Source organism: Populus trichocarpa, chromosome 1, assembly GCF_000002775.5.
Source record: "Populus trichocarpa isolate Nisqually-1 chromosome 1, P.trichocarpa_v4.1, whole genome shotgun sequence".
Taxonomy (NCBI): domain Eukaryota; kingdom Viridiplantae; phylum Streptophyta; class Magnoliopsida; order Malpighiales; family Salicaceae; genus Populus; species Populus trichocarpa.
This window is the reverse complement of record NC_037285.2, coordinates 48310382-48328738: the sequence shown is the minus strand read 5'-3', so window position 1 is coordinate 48328738 and position 18357 is coordinate 48310382. Positions and strand designations below refer to the sequence as shown.

The 18357-nt window shown below is 32.6% G+C and overlaps 1 protein-coding gene, 1 long non-coding RNA gene, 2 other non-coding genes and 1 pseudogene across 4 annotated transcripts; 3 read left to right on the top strand and 2 right to left on the bottom strand.

The window, feature by feature from the left end:
• The first annotated feature begins 159 nt into the window (after positions 1-159).
• LOC7480369 (pentatricopeptide repeat-containing protein At1g79080, chloroplastic) lies at positions 160-2712 on the top strand. The gene has a single exon (XM_002300509.4). It carries the CDS (start codon positions 565-567, stop codon positions 2266-2268), a length of 1704 nt encoding a protein of 567 aa, XP_002300545.1. The 5' UTR covers positions 160-564; the 3' UTR covers positions 2269-2712.
• A 1396-nt stretch (positions 2713-4108) lies between these two features.
• On the bottom strand, positions 4109-5791 carry LOC112327302 (uncharacterized). Its single transcript, XR_002981468.2, has 2 exons — positions 5606-5791; positions 4109-4426 (listed from the first exon to the last, which is right to left on the bottom strand). It is a non-coding gene; the product is annotated as an uncharacterized LOC112327302 (long non-coding RNA).
• A 2743-nt stretch (positions 5792-8534) lies between these two features.
• LOC112326310 (small nucleolar RNA U31b) lies at positions 8535-8622 on the top strand. Its single transcript, XR_002979958.1, has one exon. It is a non-coding gene; the product is annotated as a small nucleolar RNA U31b (small nucleolar RNA).
• Positions 8623-8714: 92 nt separating this feature from the next.
• On the top strand, positions 8715-8806 carry LOC112326337 (small nucleolar RNA Z195/SNORD33/SNORD32 family). The gene has a single exon (XR_002979973.1). It is a non-coding gene; the product is annotated as a small nucleolar RNA Z195/SNORD33/SNORD32 family (small nucleolar RNA).
• Positions 8807-9219: 413 nt separating this feature from the next.
• LOC18096012 (uncharacterized) lies at positions 9220-12230 on the bottom strand (annotated as a pseudogene).
• Between the last annotated feature and the right edge of the window lie 6127 nt (positions 12231-18357).

The following is an 18357-nucleotide window of genomic DNA, read 5'->3' as shown; positions in this document are numbered from 1 at the left end:
CTTGAAATGAAATTCCAATAATAAGGAGAGCAAAAATTATATGGGAGTTACTAAGCCCAAGCCCAGTCCAAAAGCTGGGTGGGACTAAACGACTAGTAATCATCGTGTAAACGACAACGCTTGCTCTACACGAACGAAGTTTAAAAAATAAGACTTTATTTATTTATTTATTCTCTGTTTTTGATGGGCTCATCTACAGCAAGCAAACACTTGGAGGAGGATAACAGAAGGACTGCAAATATACGGATTGAATGAGACTGGACTGGACCAGAAGAACAGCAACACACGTAAGAAAAAAACATAAAAACCTACCTTTGTCCTTCAACATTTCTTTAAAAAGTCTCAAACTTTTTGCATGGAACAAGTGGTGATGATCCTCAGTGTATGTTAACCCTATCTTTCTCTCAGATTTTGCTTTTTTTTCGATGTTTGACGCGTCCTTATGACTCATTATTGCTCCTTATCTGAAGTCTTGATATCTAACCACTTGAGAAAACCACCAAGTTTTGATATTTTTGGTTTCAAGCTGAAATCTTGAATTTTGCTTGTTACTATCTGTTTGCAATGGCAACTCTGGTGAATTCAGTGTCTCCTTTAACAAACCCTTCTCCGGAGACTCTAAGAACAGCTTGTGGGTTATTCTCTAATGTCCCAAATTTCCGTTCTTTTTCGCAAAACAAAGGTTTCACTAGAGTTTTGGCATCAACCCATATTACAATTTCCCCTAAAGACTCTGTTTGGACACTGTCCAATTGGAAGGTTGGTAGGAAGGACACAAGAAATAGGGATATTAGGCTCAATGATGCATTTTTTCATTTGGAGTTTATTGTTAGAAAGGGTCATAAACCTGATGTTGCTCAAGCAACACAGCTGTTGTATGATTTGTGCAAGTCGAATAAGATGAAGAAAGCGACGAGGGTGATGGAAATGACGATTGAGTCTGGTATTATTCCTGATGCAGCTTCTTATACTTTTTTGGTGAACAATTTGTGTAAGAGAGGGAATATTGGGTATGCAATGCAGTTAGTTGAGAAAATGGAGGAAAATGGCTGTCCAACCAATACGGTTACCTATAATTCGCTTGTTAGAGGGCTTTGCAAGCATGGAAACTTGAATCAAAGCTTGCAGTTACTAGATAAGCTGATGCGAAAGGGGTTGGTCCCAAATGAATTCACTCATTCTTTCTTGCTAGAAGCAGCTTACAAGGAGAGAGGTGTGGATGAAGCGATGAAGCTTTTGGATGGGATAATTGCAAAGGGCGGGAAGCCTAACTTGGTTAGTTACAATGTTTTATTAACTGGATTGTGCAAGGAAGGTAGGACGGAAGAGGCAATTCAGTTCTTCAGGGATTTGCCATCAAAGGGATTTAATCCGAATGTTGTGAGCTGTAATATTATACTGAGGAGCTTGTGCTGTGAAGGAAGATGGGAAGAGGCAAACGAGCTTGTAGCTGAAATGGACTCGGAGGAGCGTTCACCATCTCTGGTCACATACAATATACTAATTGGTTCACTTGCCTCCCATGGCAGGATTCAACATGCATTTCAGGTTTTGGATGAAATGATGAGGGCATCATTTCAGCCCTCTGCTGCAACCTTCAATCCTATAATTTCTCATCTTTGCAAAGAGGGGAAGGCAGACCTTGTGGTTAAGTGTCTAGATCAAATGATTCATCACTGCTGTAATCCCAATGATGGAACGTTTAATGCCATTGCTGTGCTCTGTGAGGGGGGAAGGGTGCAACGGGCATTCTCCATAATTCAAAGCTTGGGTAATAAGCAAAATTCATCTACCCATGACTTCTACAGAGGTGTGATTTCGAGCTTGTGTAGAAAAGGGAACACATATCCAGCATTTCAGCTTTTATACGAGATGATACAGTCTGGATTTGTTCCTGATCCTTATACCTATTCATCTTTGATTAGAGGATTGTGTGTTGAGGGAATGCTAGACGAGGCCTTGGAGATTTTCAGGCTATTGGAAGAAAATGACTATAGGCCTATTCTTGGCAATTTCAATGCTCTTATACTTGGGTTTTGTAAATCTGGTCGAACAGATTTGTCCTTGGAGATTTTTGAGATGATGATTTTGAAAGGATACACACCTAATGAAACAACTTATACTATTTTAGTAGAAGGGATTGCCCATGAAGAAGAAAAGGAGTTGGCAGCAGAAGTTTTAAAAGAGTTGTACATTAGACAAGTCATGAGACGAAATACAGTAGAAAGACTTGTTATGCAATACGACCTCAAGGGTTTACCGGTATAAAACTACGTGCATCATCCTGATTAGAAACAAGAAAGGGAACATGGAATGAAGATATACTTTGAGAAGGCAACGGGGTGTTCACCAATACTAATGCCCATGCTTCATCAGAAATTCATACCGTGACCTTCCGATCAAGACTGGGGAATCAAGGATCCTGCGTATTGAAAACGAAAGAGACAGCCACAGCAATGGTTTGTGTTGAATGTTTTGAGCACGAGGAAGGAGCACAGGTTCAAGCACTAGGATTCTTGACTATGTAGTACTATTCCTATATTTGCTTCACCCTATGTTCTGTGAGCTGAACATTGCGCAGAAAACTTGCATCTTTGTTTTATGCTGTACAAGTTGATTCTCATGATTGATGTGGCATATGATTGTATAATTTACTCATTCTGACTTGGATTTTTCGCTCTTAATCTAAAATGATGTATCTCAGCTTATTTATTGGGTGCAGTGTGATCCTGGTTGACCTGTAAATTCTTGCAAGGTTCTGTACCTGATTTTGTGTCATTTCTGTTGATGTAAATTGCTCCGCCGTGCAGCATGAGAGCATATATCATAGCAGTCACCCTGGCCCCTTCACCCTAATTTGTGTATGTGTGCGCTTCGTTCCATTTACTTGCCATTTTACCACAGCTGGTCATCAAGGTAATCAAGCGAAATCACCCGCCGTCTTATTCAAAGCAGAACTCAGGCAAGAATCATTCAGGCTCTCTACTCCCTCATCACAGTGGGAAGGAAAACGAATTTAGAAGCTGGCATTGCTTTTGTTCAGTTTTCGCAATTCCATTTACTGAGGTAGAAAAACTGGAAGAGCATTCTACAAAATAGATCCACCATTTGATCTCCACAGGCAGTAGTTACATAATATAGGAGTCGAATCCCTTGTTTGGCTGTTAGCAAATCAATTCCTTTACCTAGCTATGAACCTTCGCAAGCATTGCTTGAACATTTATTGTGGCTTACACAAGCCATAACCTCGAACATCTGAACTCATCGTTAATCCACAAGACAGTAAACAATCCTTGAAATTACTAGATACCAAATAACAGATATCTCAATTCGGTAGAGATGAATCAACATGGTGTTATTCCAAGGCATAATGGCTAAAAAGCTTGCCAATGCCACACCCCACGTTCCCTGCATTTCTACTAATCTCTACTAGGTAGTAGCAAGTGGATGCCTAGTGCATTCCGAGGTCCACACCAGAAAGATCTAAACTAAACCATGATTAAACACATCTATGAAAGATAACTGTATTAGGCTATGTTTGTTCTTGATTTTTTAAAAATTACTTTTTAAATTATTAAAAAAAATTAATAAAAAAATTGATCAACAAAAAATATTTTCCAATAAAAAAAAATATTAATTTAATTTCTAGAAAGGTGTTTTTTTTTATTTCTTAAGAAAAATATTTTTTAAAAATTATAAAAAATTTAAAAATATCATGTTATTTATTAATTATATCAAATTTAATATTACTATATATATTATTTTGAATTTATTTAAATTTATTTTTTAATTATCAGATCCAATCCTTGCTATTTATTTTATTTAAAATAATTTATAAATTGTAATTATTTTTTATCCCTATTATTTTAATTACTATTTTAATTTTATCATTTAAATAATTTATAAATTATAATTATTTTTTATCTTTATTTTATTTATAATAATATATAAAAACAAATTTAATTTTATTTTCATTAAACCTTTTTATTTATAAAATTTGTTTTTCATTCTTTTAATAAACTTGCAAAAAAATAAAACAAATAAATTATTTCCATGTCATAAACAAACACTTAAAAACATTTTCCAACTTTTCCAACATGAAACTAGCTTTAAATTGAACAAGTTTCGGTCATTTCCATTCATAAGTAATATTAAAGACAAAAGCAAGTCAAATACAACACAAAATTTAAGCCAACAGAAAACTAGTTGCAGAAGCAGTCTTAAAACCCTAGATGATGAAACAAATGGAAGTATTCCCTAATACACATCCTTCATTCTCGCAGCTTCATGCAGCACAAAGCCACCAGCAATCAAAGACATATATACCAGCAGAAAGCTCCATCTTGTCCAAGTCCACAGCTTACTTGGATCTCTGTCTCATCTTTCTGCGCTTCCTCTTCAACCTCCTCATACGCTTCTTCTTCCACTGAAAAGAACAAAAACAACAAAACAGTTTACATCATTAAGGCTTGCTATGGTTACTTAAAGGCATTATACTTATGGCGTCTTCAAATTAACAAAATAATAAAATATTTACAATGAAATTAATATAAATACTCACTAGCTTGTAATCACTCAAAAATAGTTTCTCTACAGCTTAAATAGCATAATTGCATGATAATTAGTTAAGTTACTGAGTGGTGAGATAAATTATAACCTATTTACTAGCTTGAAACTTGAAGGCACTATAATTATAGTGCCTTCAAGAGTTCAAGTAACCATAGAAATTGCCATTCAACAAAACAACAGCACGATCAACTTCTAAAACAGATTCCTCCAACTAGCTATCTATTTACTAGTTTGTAACTTGAAGGAACTATGATTATAGAAATTGCCTGTTCTCCATTGGAGACATTCACCAAAATAACAGCACAACCAACTTCTAAAACGGACTCCTCTAGCTGGTTTAACGTTATTTGAAAACATTCAAATTCCATCAGCCAAATTTTCCTCTACAAACACAGCTACTGTCACAAACACGAAAACCCATTACATGTATGACCAGATACCAGATTTTGACAGCTTCAGTAGATTTTAAATAACAGCACAACCAACTTCTAAAACGGACTCCTCTAGCTAGTTTAACATTATTTGAAAACATTCAAATTCCATCAGCCAAATTTTCCTCTACAAACACAGCTACTGTGACAAACACATAAACCCATTACATGTATGACTAGATACCAGATTTTGACAGCTTCAGAAGATTTTAAATCAAACAAACCAAATTACACAGGAAAAAAAGAAGCTAAAACCACCAAAATTTAAAAATAAAAAAAAACAATTGTAAAGCAAACTCAACATAGCATAAAAATAGTGTCTTCAACATTATTGACAATTTCTTGAGCATGGAGAAAGGAAAGCAAAACCAGTATTGTTGTAACCCAACAAACCACAAGTTTTAGAATAGAAAAGAACACGTAGATTTGTATCATATAGCCAAAAACTAAAACCCTAGATTACAGGATTAAAAAGAACTTCTCCAACAATAAAAAAGAGACAAAATAAATGGAGCTTGGAGCAGAGATTTAAGCAAACATGATAGATACTCAATGCATCTACCAGACTAGATTATCTAAACAAAACACAATACAGAGAAAATTACCTTAGCTCTCATCTTGGATCAGGGTTCTGTTTCCTTGTGGGTCTCTTTTTTCTGATAGCCGAATATTGTAGAGAGAGTTTTCGAGAGAGAGAAACGGGGTGTCTTTAGATTTTATAGGCAGAGGGTTTTGAGGGCTTCAGAAACCCTAATCCGTGCCGACCTTAAGTCACGCTTGAGGGGTATTGGTGTCCATTCCTATTTTTTGTGATATAATATAAGAATTAACAATCTGAACTTTAGCCGTGTAGTTAAGTCAATTTTTTGGGGGTATTTTTTTCAAATATATTTTTTATTTAAAAATATACTAAAATATATTTTTTATTTTTGAAATTAACTTATCAAAATTATAAAAAACACTAAAAAATATTATTTTAATATATTTTCAAATCAAATATACTTTTAAAATACACTTAAATGTATTTTCATGAAACCCGCTTAAAAAATTATGTATTGAAACCTTAATTAAAAAAATGATAGTATATAACTTTTATTAAACCTATTTTTTTCAAACTACAATTATAAAAACTATCACAATGCTAAACATTTAAGTGTCTGTTTGGTATTGTGGTAACTTTTATTTTTTAAATGTTTTTTTATATTATTTTTCACCTGAAAAATATCAAATTTCAAACTACAATTACAAAAACTACCATAGTATCAAACATATACTAAGTGTCTATTTGACATTGTGATAGCTTCTATTTTTTAAAGTGTTTTTTTATATTATTTTTCATTTAAAAAACATTAAATTTCAAACCACAATTACAAAACACAACCACAATGTCAAACACATACTTGTATTTGGTATTATGGTAGCCTTTTGTGGTTGTGATTTGAAAAAAGTAATTTTAGAAAAAAACACTTTTAATTGAGGTTGATTTGGTATTTATATATATTTGATTAAAACTATAGTTGAAATTGAGGTTGAACAAAAAGTAGTTTAATGTGTTTGGTTAAGAATATTTTTCAAACTGAGGTTATAAAATAACAAAAAAAATACATATATTAATGTTAATGGTTTTTAATTGAAATATTGTAGATTTAACTACTGTTATTACATCATGAAACATATTTTATATAAAGTATTTTTTGTTCTTCCATTAAACTATATGTAATTCCATCACGTACGAAATTCATCCGACAAGGACTACAGTTTCCATGGTTTCCTGAACGTGGAACAATATCAGGTAAAATATCATGAGGAACAAAATTGGGATTGCGATCAAATTCTGCAAATGCTACGTCATCATGCGATCTCCTTCTAATTTAATTATGTAATGCCATTGAATAATCTTAAACATTAGTTTTTTTAATAAAACACAATTAAAAAAAAATTAGACTTTATTTTATTTTATTGGGTCGGACCCGGTCCAATGCATTTAGATTTGGATCGGACCCGATTTAGCCACGAATAATGAAAACGGCAGAAGAAGGAGAAGCAGCTTCAACTTGCCTTTTGTTACCCTGCGTTTAAACGTAAATAGTAATGGGTCCCACAATAAATTATGTTTAGTAATTAACCAAACTATTTATTTTTGTGGTCTGCTTCAAAAGCAAAAGCAGCCGCAAAAACAAACATTCTCTTAAGTGTCCGTTTGATATTGTGATAACTTCTGGTTTTTAAAGTGTTTTTCAGATTACTTTTCGTCTAAAACCATTAAATTAATATTTTTTAAAGTGATTTTCAATTTTTTTATATGCGATATAAAAAATTTAAAAATAAAATATTATTTTAATATATTTTTAATTAAAAATATTATACATCACAAGCTAAATATCTAGTAATTACAAAATCAATACCGTAAATTTGATGACATGCTACTAATATTAATAACAGTTTTTTTTTTTTTTTTTTTTTTTTTTAAAGGTGAGATTTTGCTACAATGACAGCATTTTCTTCCCATCCTTACTTGCTGGAATAATTAAACTTATTTAGCCCATTTCCAACCCTAGACTGGCCCAAATAGACCATTACAAAAGAAGCCCATTTAAATATCCAATTCCCTTTTATATTTCATTTGGGAATCTGAATCCAGTAACAACAGCAGTGATGTATTAGGCAATGCTTTATCAACGTTGCTAGCCACTGTGATCAAGGATTTCGATTCTAAAGCTCAAGAAGATGACATTTTGTGGTTTCGTTTTATATTGTAACCTTGAATCCTGCTTGCTGATATAATTATGCAGCGAAGGTTTCAGGTGTTCTCGAAAGAGAGTTTCACCATCTAAATCTGTTCTTAAATCAATACAAAATCATGGTGATTTTGTTAAACGCAGAGCTACATATGACTAACACACTTTGTTGGAAATATTTTGCATGGTATGATCATACCGGTGTGTGTTGTTGAAACCATTCAGGTAAGGAAGTGAATGTTGAAGGAGCTGGTTCTAGCCCTTTATGTGCTCGTCGAGAAGCTACCGGGAGGTGGCTGTGCAATGCAGTACAGTGCCATGCTGCTTTTGTGCAGAAAAGACCAGCTGAAGGTGCTCATGGATTTGCATGACAATTGAACATCCTATTATTCTAATTTCTAAGCATTTCAGATTCTAATTCAAATTTAGCCGGATTTTTTTTTTAAGAGAAAGCTATAATTAAAACCATTTTATTTTTTTAAAAATAATTTAATAACCATTGTTATTTTTTAAAAATGATTATAAATATGGCTTTTTCCAAGTCATATTACTAAAGCCCATAGCGATCCTGCTGCTAACCCAATGAACTCTAACCCATTTACCTAATAGAGATTCTAAACTTGGGCCCAACAAACCCATGAAACCTTCAAAACCTAAAACCTTGAAATCCCTATTTAAACCAGCCCTCGTTTCCCTCTTCTGCCACAAAAATTTTCACGGCAGCTCATCGCTCTCCTTTTGTGCTAGATCGACAATCTATTTTATTACATTTCTGTAATGGGTTTTTGAAAAGGAAGAAAATGATGATATTCGTTGTCGCCCCAGTCTTACAAGCATCTTCTCTTTGATGCTTGATGGTGTTTGACAGTTCATATATCTGATTCTCTTCTTCACTCTTTTTTTTTTTTTTTTGGCCTTTCAGCTTTCGATTTACTGTGTCTTTTGCTTTTGATCTAGGTACTGGTTAAGTATGCAAGAAAAAACATGATGATGTTTTATCGTAATAGTTTCTGTGATCAAATTACCATGATGATGATTTAATGAACATGCACTACCATCTGATTTCTCTTGCACCCTAAATCTCTTGAAAATAACAAAAACAATTTCCTATTATTTTTATTTAAATGGTATCTTAACAATGCAATTACTTCCTTCAACTACTGATTTTTCAGTGATTAACATATTTTACAATCATCATCTTTCATCTGATATTGTTTAATTATATGATAAATTCTGTGTTTTGATATGTATATGCCCGAGGTAGCTACTGCCCTAGGTTTCAATTATGTGTCTAGGTGTTTCGTAAAGATGGCAGAAAGAAAATTATGACAGGCCTTGCGACACGGTTTGCTTTTTATTACAAGCTTGCTGTTACTTTAACCCTGGTTACATTATCTTCTTCTATTGGAGTAAATCTTTTTATAAAATTGATTACTTTTTTTTTTTTTTTATAGTCTGATGCATTCTTCAACTTCCATATCTACGCTGTAAAATCTGTAAATTGACACCTAGCAAACAGGACTGTATTTGTCTAGCAATTTTATCACCTACTCTAAGGTTACACATTGAATCATATGTCCTTTAGAGTATAAGAATGTCCTACCAGGAAACCAATCTTCCTAAACATGCAAATCAAAATCCGTATTAACCTTAACAAATTGACAATAAAAAGATGACATACCGGGATGGATGAGAGGGCATTGTTAGAAAAGCTTGAGGATCCCAAACTCAGGCGCTCTCTGAAGAGATTTCATCCAAATAATAGAATTTTACTGGATTTGCCTTCTTCAAGCCTCCAGACAGATGAGGTCCAATCAACAACTAACCATCCTTACATAGACAGAGCAACGATACACTTATTAGCAACTGCATCCTTCAATGACGGAACCCGATTTCTGCAAAATATTTACTACCAAAGGGAACAGTATTTACTCGGCAGCAACGGGTTCCGATTTGTTGTCTCTGATATCAGTTGTCTTGAACTGAGGTTTAGAGGAGAAGACAAAAACAGTAGATGCAGCATTGGAAGGTTGAAATGCAGCTGAATATCTTGCCGAGATCATTGTAACTTGAGGCAATTGTTGTGGACCTGAAGCCAATGGCACAAGCTTGTAGTTAAGTGCGTGCTCAGATTTTGGAAGAACAATAACTGTGTCGCTGTGAGACCCAGATAACACAAAACCCTGTGCATCTCCTAGTGAGAACTTGACCTCTTGAAGCAATCGTGTTTGATTCCGAATTTTAACCGAGTACATTAAGGGATCTCCAAGAACAGCATAAGGAGGAAACTCCAGATTCAATACCAATGGTGGCAACTCTGCTTTTACATCTGGAAGTTTATGTTTGGTCAAAACCCACTCTTGTGTGGCAGCAGAAGTAGATAGATCTTCCATTTCAGAATTTCTCCTCCATCTCAATGACAATGACCCCAAATCAAGACATGAAGATTCCACTTCAGGAATGACAGTGAAAATCTTTTTGAACTCTTCTCCTGGAACAAGATGGGCAGGATGTAAAATATCCATGCCACTATGTTCCAGGGTACATGGCCTTTCAATGCAATCATCCACTTCAATAGACATTGACTGCAACAGCAATGGCACCTCACTGCAGTTCTTGGCACTAATAACTAGTATACTAGTTTCATTCAGAGGAAGTGATGCCAACTGATCAGAGCCAGGAACAGGCTTGATTCTTCTTGAGAGCAAAAGTGGATCCTGGCGGAATGGCAGCATAAACTGATGGCGAAACACAACAGCAGTCTTTCCTTCAATTTGCAAGCTCTTGTGGACATGGATTCTTTGTGAAGTTGATTCATTGCTATCTGGAAAATAGCCTAATGATACAAAGAGCATAACTGGTTTGGGTCGATGCCACTTAATTCTAATTTGCAGGACCATGATTCGCCATCTTTTAAAAAAAGGAACAGAAACCAAACCAAAAGACTGCTGAATTTTCTTGATTTTGTCAGGACCCACTAGAGTTTCATCTTCTCCTTCTGGCCCAGTAACTCCAAGAAGTTCAACATGATGGCTCTCCGTAGAGAATGGTTCTTCTTCCCTTGGACTATACAGCCCACCTCCTTTTACATCGACCAGATTGATTTTTAACTCGACGGAGAATATGGCATGATCCTTGGAGGCCACAGTAACAGGAAATGCGAAGCATTCACCTGGGCAGCCTTCTGACCAGAAAATGCAAGAGCAGGATCCTTGGTTGAAAAAGTTTCGACACGGTCCTCAAACTTCCAAAGAGGTAAATCCTCCATTGAAGCAGGACTTTCAGCCCCACAACAGATTAAGAAGTGGGGTCTCATTTTTGCAATAACATATATGCACTCCAGCTTCCCACTTTGTTCTGCATTAAACCAAATATTGACATTATTAGCATATGAGCTCACTAATCATACCGCAAGGAATTCCTTGTACAAGAAGAGGAGGCATGATAAAAAGTTCCAAATGTTCAATCCTTCAACAGGATCAATCATCTTTGACGATTAAGGAAAGGCGGTGCCAATTCGACCCAGTCAAATTGCTAGATGAACTGTATTGGGACTTGATGTTTCATAGGAAAAGGAACACGGTTGAATCAGCACACACATATGGACATATTTTATAAGGCCATTTATGTCCAAAATTGAAAATGAATTGATAACAAGTATTAAAGATGTTCACCACCACCTTGGCTTAAACATTGGTTCATGAAAAGCAACTAAAGCAAGAAGTACCAATCTAAGGGGGCTGGCTAGATCAATCTCAAGACGCAGAGGATTTTCTTCATTCACTTTGAGATCAGTATTGCCTTCAACTGATGCTAACCTGGTTTCTCCACTACGAAGCTCAAAAACCTCCTTGTGTATAATCTCTCTCTGTGCAAGAATTGCGGGACCAGCTGGGCCACATTCTTTGCGCCTGAAAGACTGGATCCCAGAATCAGATGGCACTGGCAATGCTGCCGATTCAAGAGAGTACTCAACAAACTCTTTCACTGTACCACATTTCCTCGAGCACTCTCGCAGATAACCCAAGAACTCCCACAATAAAGTGGCCCAACCCTCTTGTCTGTATAGAAGAGCAACACCATCAAGTAATTGTTTTGCATTTCTAAAATCACCCACAACAAAGTATTCCCTTGCCATGTGGAACCCACAGAAGCAGGCCATCCTCTGGGCTTTTAGATTAGAGAATGATTCATAAGCTTTTTTAAGAAAAGCTACAATTTCAAAGGAATCTTGAAATCTTTTCCCTTCAGTAAAAGCATAACGAGTGTACTCTTCATCGGTTAGGTTGCAGATTGAATGAACAACATAGTGCAAAGCAAACATTTTGAAGACTCGTAATTGAGCAAACTGACCCACATAAATAGAAGGCACTACAGATTCAGCATCACTGTCAATTTCATCTGCAGTTTCTGACATTGTCAATGAAAGTTCCAAAGAAGATCTCTTCTCCTTCAAGTAGCGTGCAGCTAACTGTTTTGAGATCAAATGTTGTGTTCAACTCGGTCAAGTCATTTCTCATCTTTCCTCTTGCTGCTCCTATTTAATAAAAAGATGGAGGTTAAAACACTCAAATTTCAAAATTTCAACCGTAACATGGGTGAAACACCATTTGCTCCCAAACACGATAAGATTTTGAAAACTATCACTTCAAAATTAATAAAAAAAAACTATTAATTTTGTAAACTACTACTACAATAAATACTTAAATAACTAAATTTGTCATTATATTTTAGGTGTGAACTTACATGTGTACCTGCATACGTAATTAATCATACATGTTGTATTTTTAAATTACAGAGACTCCAATATACACACGTGCACTATTCAACTTCTTACATTTTACATTTTAATCCCCCAACTTGTATTTTAAATGATTATGCATTTTTTTTACACAATTAAAGAACAATTAAATCAAGTTTGTTGATTAAGGTCAAAATTAAAAGATGAAATACCAAAATGAGAAGAGCATCGCAAATGAGTGACCCTTTCAAAGTTATCATAATTAGTATTTAAAAGTATATTTTTATTAAGGTTTTATATCATCATTTGCACTTAAAGTATCAATAACTCCTTAACTAGAGCATGTTTTATAATAACATGTCAAATAATATAAAATACCTTTAATTTATGGTAAATTTTCATCTTAAATGTAGGCCTATAACATAAATCAAAGGATTGATTGATGAGTTTAACTACTGAAATTGAGAAGACAAATAAAGGGCTAAGCTTAAAAAGAGATGCTGGTTCAGTCCAAACTGCAACACCATTCGGTTATTGGATCATAACTGGAGCTGTAGAACTTGGATTTAGGTCTAGTTTATATGTATGAAAAGCTAAGACATAGGCCTAAAACTTCCATGAAGAGTCCAAGATTTAAAAGCGTCATTTTTTAGTTCAAATGGTAGCAACAACAGAGGAGATAAAATCTGTTTTGCAACTCAGACACTGTTCAGTGTTCAGCCCATATCTCGAGTTCTAGAAGTCCAAATGCACCGATTCTTGTTTTGTTGGAAAGCTGAGATAATTGCCCAGAACTTTCATGAAGACTATCTATTCAAATTCTGATGTTAGGAATGACGTTTTTTGCAGACAAGAAGATAAGGAGTGTTACCAAGTCAAGAGGTGGCCACCAACTCAACAATTAGTCATCAAATCAATAGTTCTGAATTTTGGCCTATAGAATGAGGCATTTGCCATGCATTTAGGCATCTTGGTTTTCATATCAAAATCATGTTCTTGCTCTCTCTCTTTATATTTTTGTAATGCTTAAGTTTTGTTTATATTAATCTCTTGTTTATACTTTTCATTTCCTTTCCTTTACTTAGTTAACTTATATCTTATTTATGTTCTTCTCTTGTTTATTTATGTTTCTCTCTTTCATTATGTTTAGTTAAGTTTATTATGTCAAGGTGAAAAGGTTATACTAATGGTATAAGAATAAGTATAGTATAAACTCAACATGGACTTTAATGTTTGATACTAACATGTTTTGTATTTGTTATCTTGTTCACTTTTAATACTTTGCTTGTTAAATGGTTAATCTAGATTTATGTTGTATAATCCCCTGGTACAACAAATACTTGGCACTTTCATAGCCAAACCGTATGGTATAACCGACACCTGTGCTATGAAAGGAACTTGATTTGTTGTTAACATAAGTAATAATCATGAATACCTGATAACATTTACAAGTATTAGCATTATTCGAATAAGATGACTAATGTAATCATGTTAACAATTTATAATCAATTTGGAACCTTCTTTGTGTGTGGTTTCCAGTTGAGTAATAAAAAGAGTTTATACTATACTTATTTGAAATATCATTAGTGGATCCTCTAACCTTGATAATTATTTTATCATTGTTTAATCATTATATCAATATCACATCTCAAAGCTCTCTTCAACTCCTTTTATGTTATTATCTAGTTCTTTATTTGTAATTTATACAGTTAACCTCCATATGGTTCGACCCCGGTCTTGCTGGGTTATTTATTACTTCGACACTCCTACACTTGGGAGAACACATTCGGGTGAATGAACTGTGTTGCAAGATCAAATATCTTGATCTATATCCGCCTCTCAAACTTTTCATTTACGTATTTAGTTATTGTTAATGACTTTTTTATTTATTTATTGACATAGATGGTTCTCGATTTATTTAATTAGATGCGTGGTTAAGCTTTTTGATTTACACTTGATATTATTTAGGTAAGAAAATATGTTGCAAATGCCTACACATTTATTTTTTTTTATAAAAAAAAAATCCAGCTTATGGCAAAACGTGAGTTAAATAGCAAGTCTTCTAACGAAAATAGCAAGTCAATCTAGCAGGAAGGAAATGCAGATGCAATCGCACAAGTTAGACATAAAGAAGGGATAGTCTCTTTCCAAGTGTTATTTATTATGATTTTGTGAGTGATCAACAATTAAGGAAAGGGAAAGAAAACTGAAATAACTTAAAAGTCTACAAAATTTTATAAGTCAACTAATTAGAAACCCTTAATCCTTAATTAAGAACCCATCAAATCACATCTCTTTTATTATCAAGTCTCTAATTAAATTTATCAGAAATCTGATTTTTAATCTCCTTCGTTCATAACCATCACTTCAAAAAAAAAAAAATACTATAAAAATTATATTAATTTTGTAAAATACTACTAGAATAAATATTTTTATTTATAAATACCACCTGTTATTTATTTTATCAGTTTATAATCTTTTTTATGTATAATTTTGTTGATGAGTAAAACTTTTTAAGCCAAAATAACTAAATGGTTAATATACATGCTAACCATATTGATGATTATGAATCCTTCGAAGATTTTCATAGTGTTGAAATTTCTAATTCCAGATTTTTTAAAATCAATATGGTCATATGAGCTATAATTAAATTATCATATTTTTCCATTATTGAAATTAAAAGAGAAATTAAAATATTTTAAGAAATGAATATAAATCAAGATGTTCAATCACACAAAATGAGATATTGATCTGAATGTGTTCAGTGAGCTTGCTTATTTAAATTAATAAAAGATAAATCCACACCGTAAATATCACGACAAAAAAAAACATATTTTATTTCTTTTACTAAAAATTCAACAGAGTTTCCCCTGTAACGGGACCATACCAAGTTATCGACATCTTCATTACTGACACAATTCATATTATAATTATGGTCCAATCATCTTGAATCTCATTCTCAATCAATACATAACAAAAATAATAAACAGGTATTATCCGATAATAAAGATGCAATCAATAAAAAACAAAATACATAAATAATTCTAAGGTTTACATAATTTGCAAAATTAATTTATTCTAAGAAAAAAATAAAAACTTAGATTACGAATGTAATGCTCCTACTATTTTATCCGGGACAACTTCTTAGTTAAATATAAAAATTTAGGGTAAATTGTTCTTCTTCTTCTTTTTTTATCATTATAACATTTATAATCCTATAAGCAACTATGATAAAATGCAAATACTTAATATAACACAAAGATATTTTTAAGTATGACATTCACATTAATTACATATAACAATTTTGTTCTACAAATAAAAAGGTTCATTCAACCTTTTTTACATCATTCATTAATCTCAAAATACATATTAATCAATATAAATACATAAAAAATGTCATATATTCAAGCATAATTTATTCTACTGCTGTGAGGGTTTTGAAAATAAAATTAACATTTTATCAACATAATTATCAATAAATGTAATGTATCATTTCACTACACCCATATTAAAATATTTCTCCTATATACTTTATTATGAATCGTTAATATTTTACACCTCCATATTCATCCAATTAATTCTAATCTTAGTCATTGCACGGGGGTACTATTCCCTTATTAGGGACACTAATCCATTCGCCCAAATATCGAGTACTAGTTCATCCGCCCAATTACTGGGCATTAGTTCACCCATCCAAATACCGGACATTAGTTCATCCATCCAAATATGTTCACCCGCCCAATTATTAGGTGCTAGTTCACCCGCCTAATTACCAAGCGCTAGTTCATCCGTTGACATCAAAACATAAATTACAAAATTTCTAATTAAAATTAACACATGTTTTTCAATTAATCTCTCTACAAAAATTCAAGATGTCAGATACCTACCCACTGCTGATGCTCGACTAGTAGCTCCATGTTGCTTTTTAGAGCCTCCAACCTCTCTTGTTTCATTTAAAAAATCACATGATTTCAATACTTCATCATCCAATAATTTACTTAAAACTTCTTCACATAGTTAAATTTTTGATCAATTCAATTTTAATACCCAAAATTATTATCATTATTTTTTTCTTATTCTTTAATAATTCCACAAATAATTCTTACAATGTTACATCCACCTAAACTTTTAATTCATCACAATTATAAGGGAATCTTATATTATTATAAAAAATTCCCAATAAATATAAGAAATTTAATTCTTTACACCTAATTCAACACATCATTTCATTATTAATTTTTTCACTATTTAAATGCAATTCATTAATTTCTTTAAGCTTGGAGTTCTATTTCTTATATTTTTCATAGCCAAAATCACCTTTTTAAGAGGAGGATAAATTTCATTCTACTCTAAATTTTAATCTGTCATCCAAATTCAATTCATCCATTTAAGTCATGAAAAATCTCCAATTACATCAATTCAACGCACCCCTCAAAATTCTTTACCTCTGCCGAAAATTCAAGTAAAAATGGTGACATGATAATTTTTCAACTTTTCACTTAATTAACTTTAACCCATTTATTTATTTTATTTTTATTTTTTCATGCCAACATACAATACTCTAGCACAATTTCACAAATTACATCCACCATTTCTATTTATCTAAGAGTTCCATAATTACATATAATAATAACTAAGCATCAATGTATAAACTTTTACTAATCAACATAATAAGATCATATTTACTCATAACATAATAAGGGAGCAATAGCAAATCCAAGGTGGAAACCACTCTTTATCTTGCTCCATCTTCTTTTCTCTTCTTTTTTTTCTTCTTCTTCTTCTTTTTTATTTACAAATTAACCTAATTAATGACAAACCCAAGCATGTATTCCCTCAACAAATATATAATCAACATAAATCCATGCATTCAAACCACTCTAACATCAAGAACTCACCTTCACATAATACCAATTCTACTCAATCCAATAACAAACATGAAAAACGACATAATGGATCATCATGAAGAGTTTTCTTACGCTTAAAGAATGAAGAATCAAAAGCCAAAACAAGTTGAATCAAGTTTTCCTTCACACTTTTCTCTAAGCTCAATTTTTCCTTCTCTAAAAGCACACTTAAAATCTTTAAACTCCTTGTAGGCTCCTTAAAGTATCAAACCTTCTCGTTAATTACTTAACACTCTTTCTAACTTATATTTTTTTTTCAAGCAATTTTCATGAAAAATGACAAAAGCTCTCTTTTCACATTTTCTTCTCTTGGCCGGCTGCACACTCCTTCTTTTTTCCTTTTTTTTTTCGTTGCTGGCAGCTTATAAAAAGGGTTGTTTTGGGAAAATTTTCAATTTGGTCTCTAAAGAAATTTCTAGACACTCATTTGTGCTATTTGTTCTTTTATCTGCAAAAAAATCTTATCATACTCCAAAAATTCTGAAACTTTAACCTAAGTTAAAATAATATTTTATAAGATTCCACGTAAAATTTCAACTTAATCTGATTATCAGATTGAAAGTTACGTATTACAACATAAAATTACCGGTTTGTGATTTTTCATCAAAAATTCAAATTTTCATATTTCATACTTGTACAAATCATATCAATTAATTTACTCAATTCTTGAGACCAATTTTTTTTATCTCAATTATGGTTTACATTAAAAATCTCGTGACCTAAAAGATAAATACAAATCAAACTGATTGCATAACCCCATACCCTAAAAATAATATTATGTAAGGCCAAACACATCAAAAATATTATTTAAAAAAGAATATTTTTAATTTTGAAAAATGAAGATCATTTGTATAAAACAAAAAAAATATATAAATGAATTAGAATAGTATCTTGAAAAATCAAACACAAACAAAATAATTTAAAACAAAACTTATATTCTAAAAAGGCATGCAAAACATGTGATTTAGGTT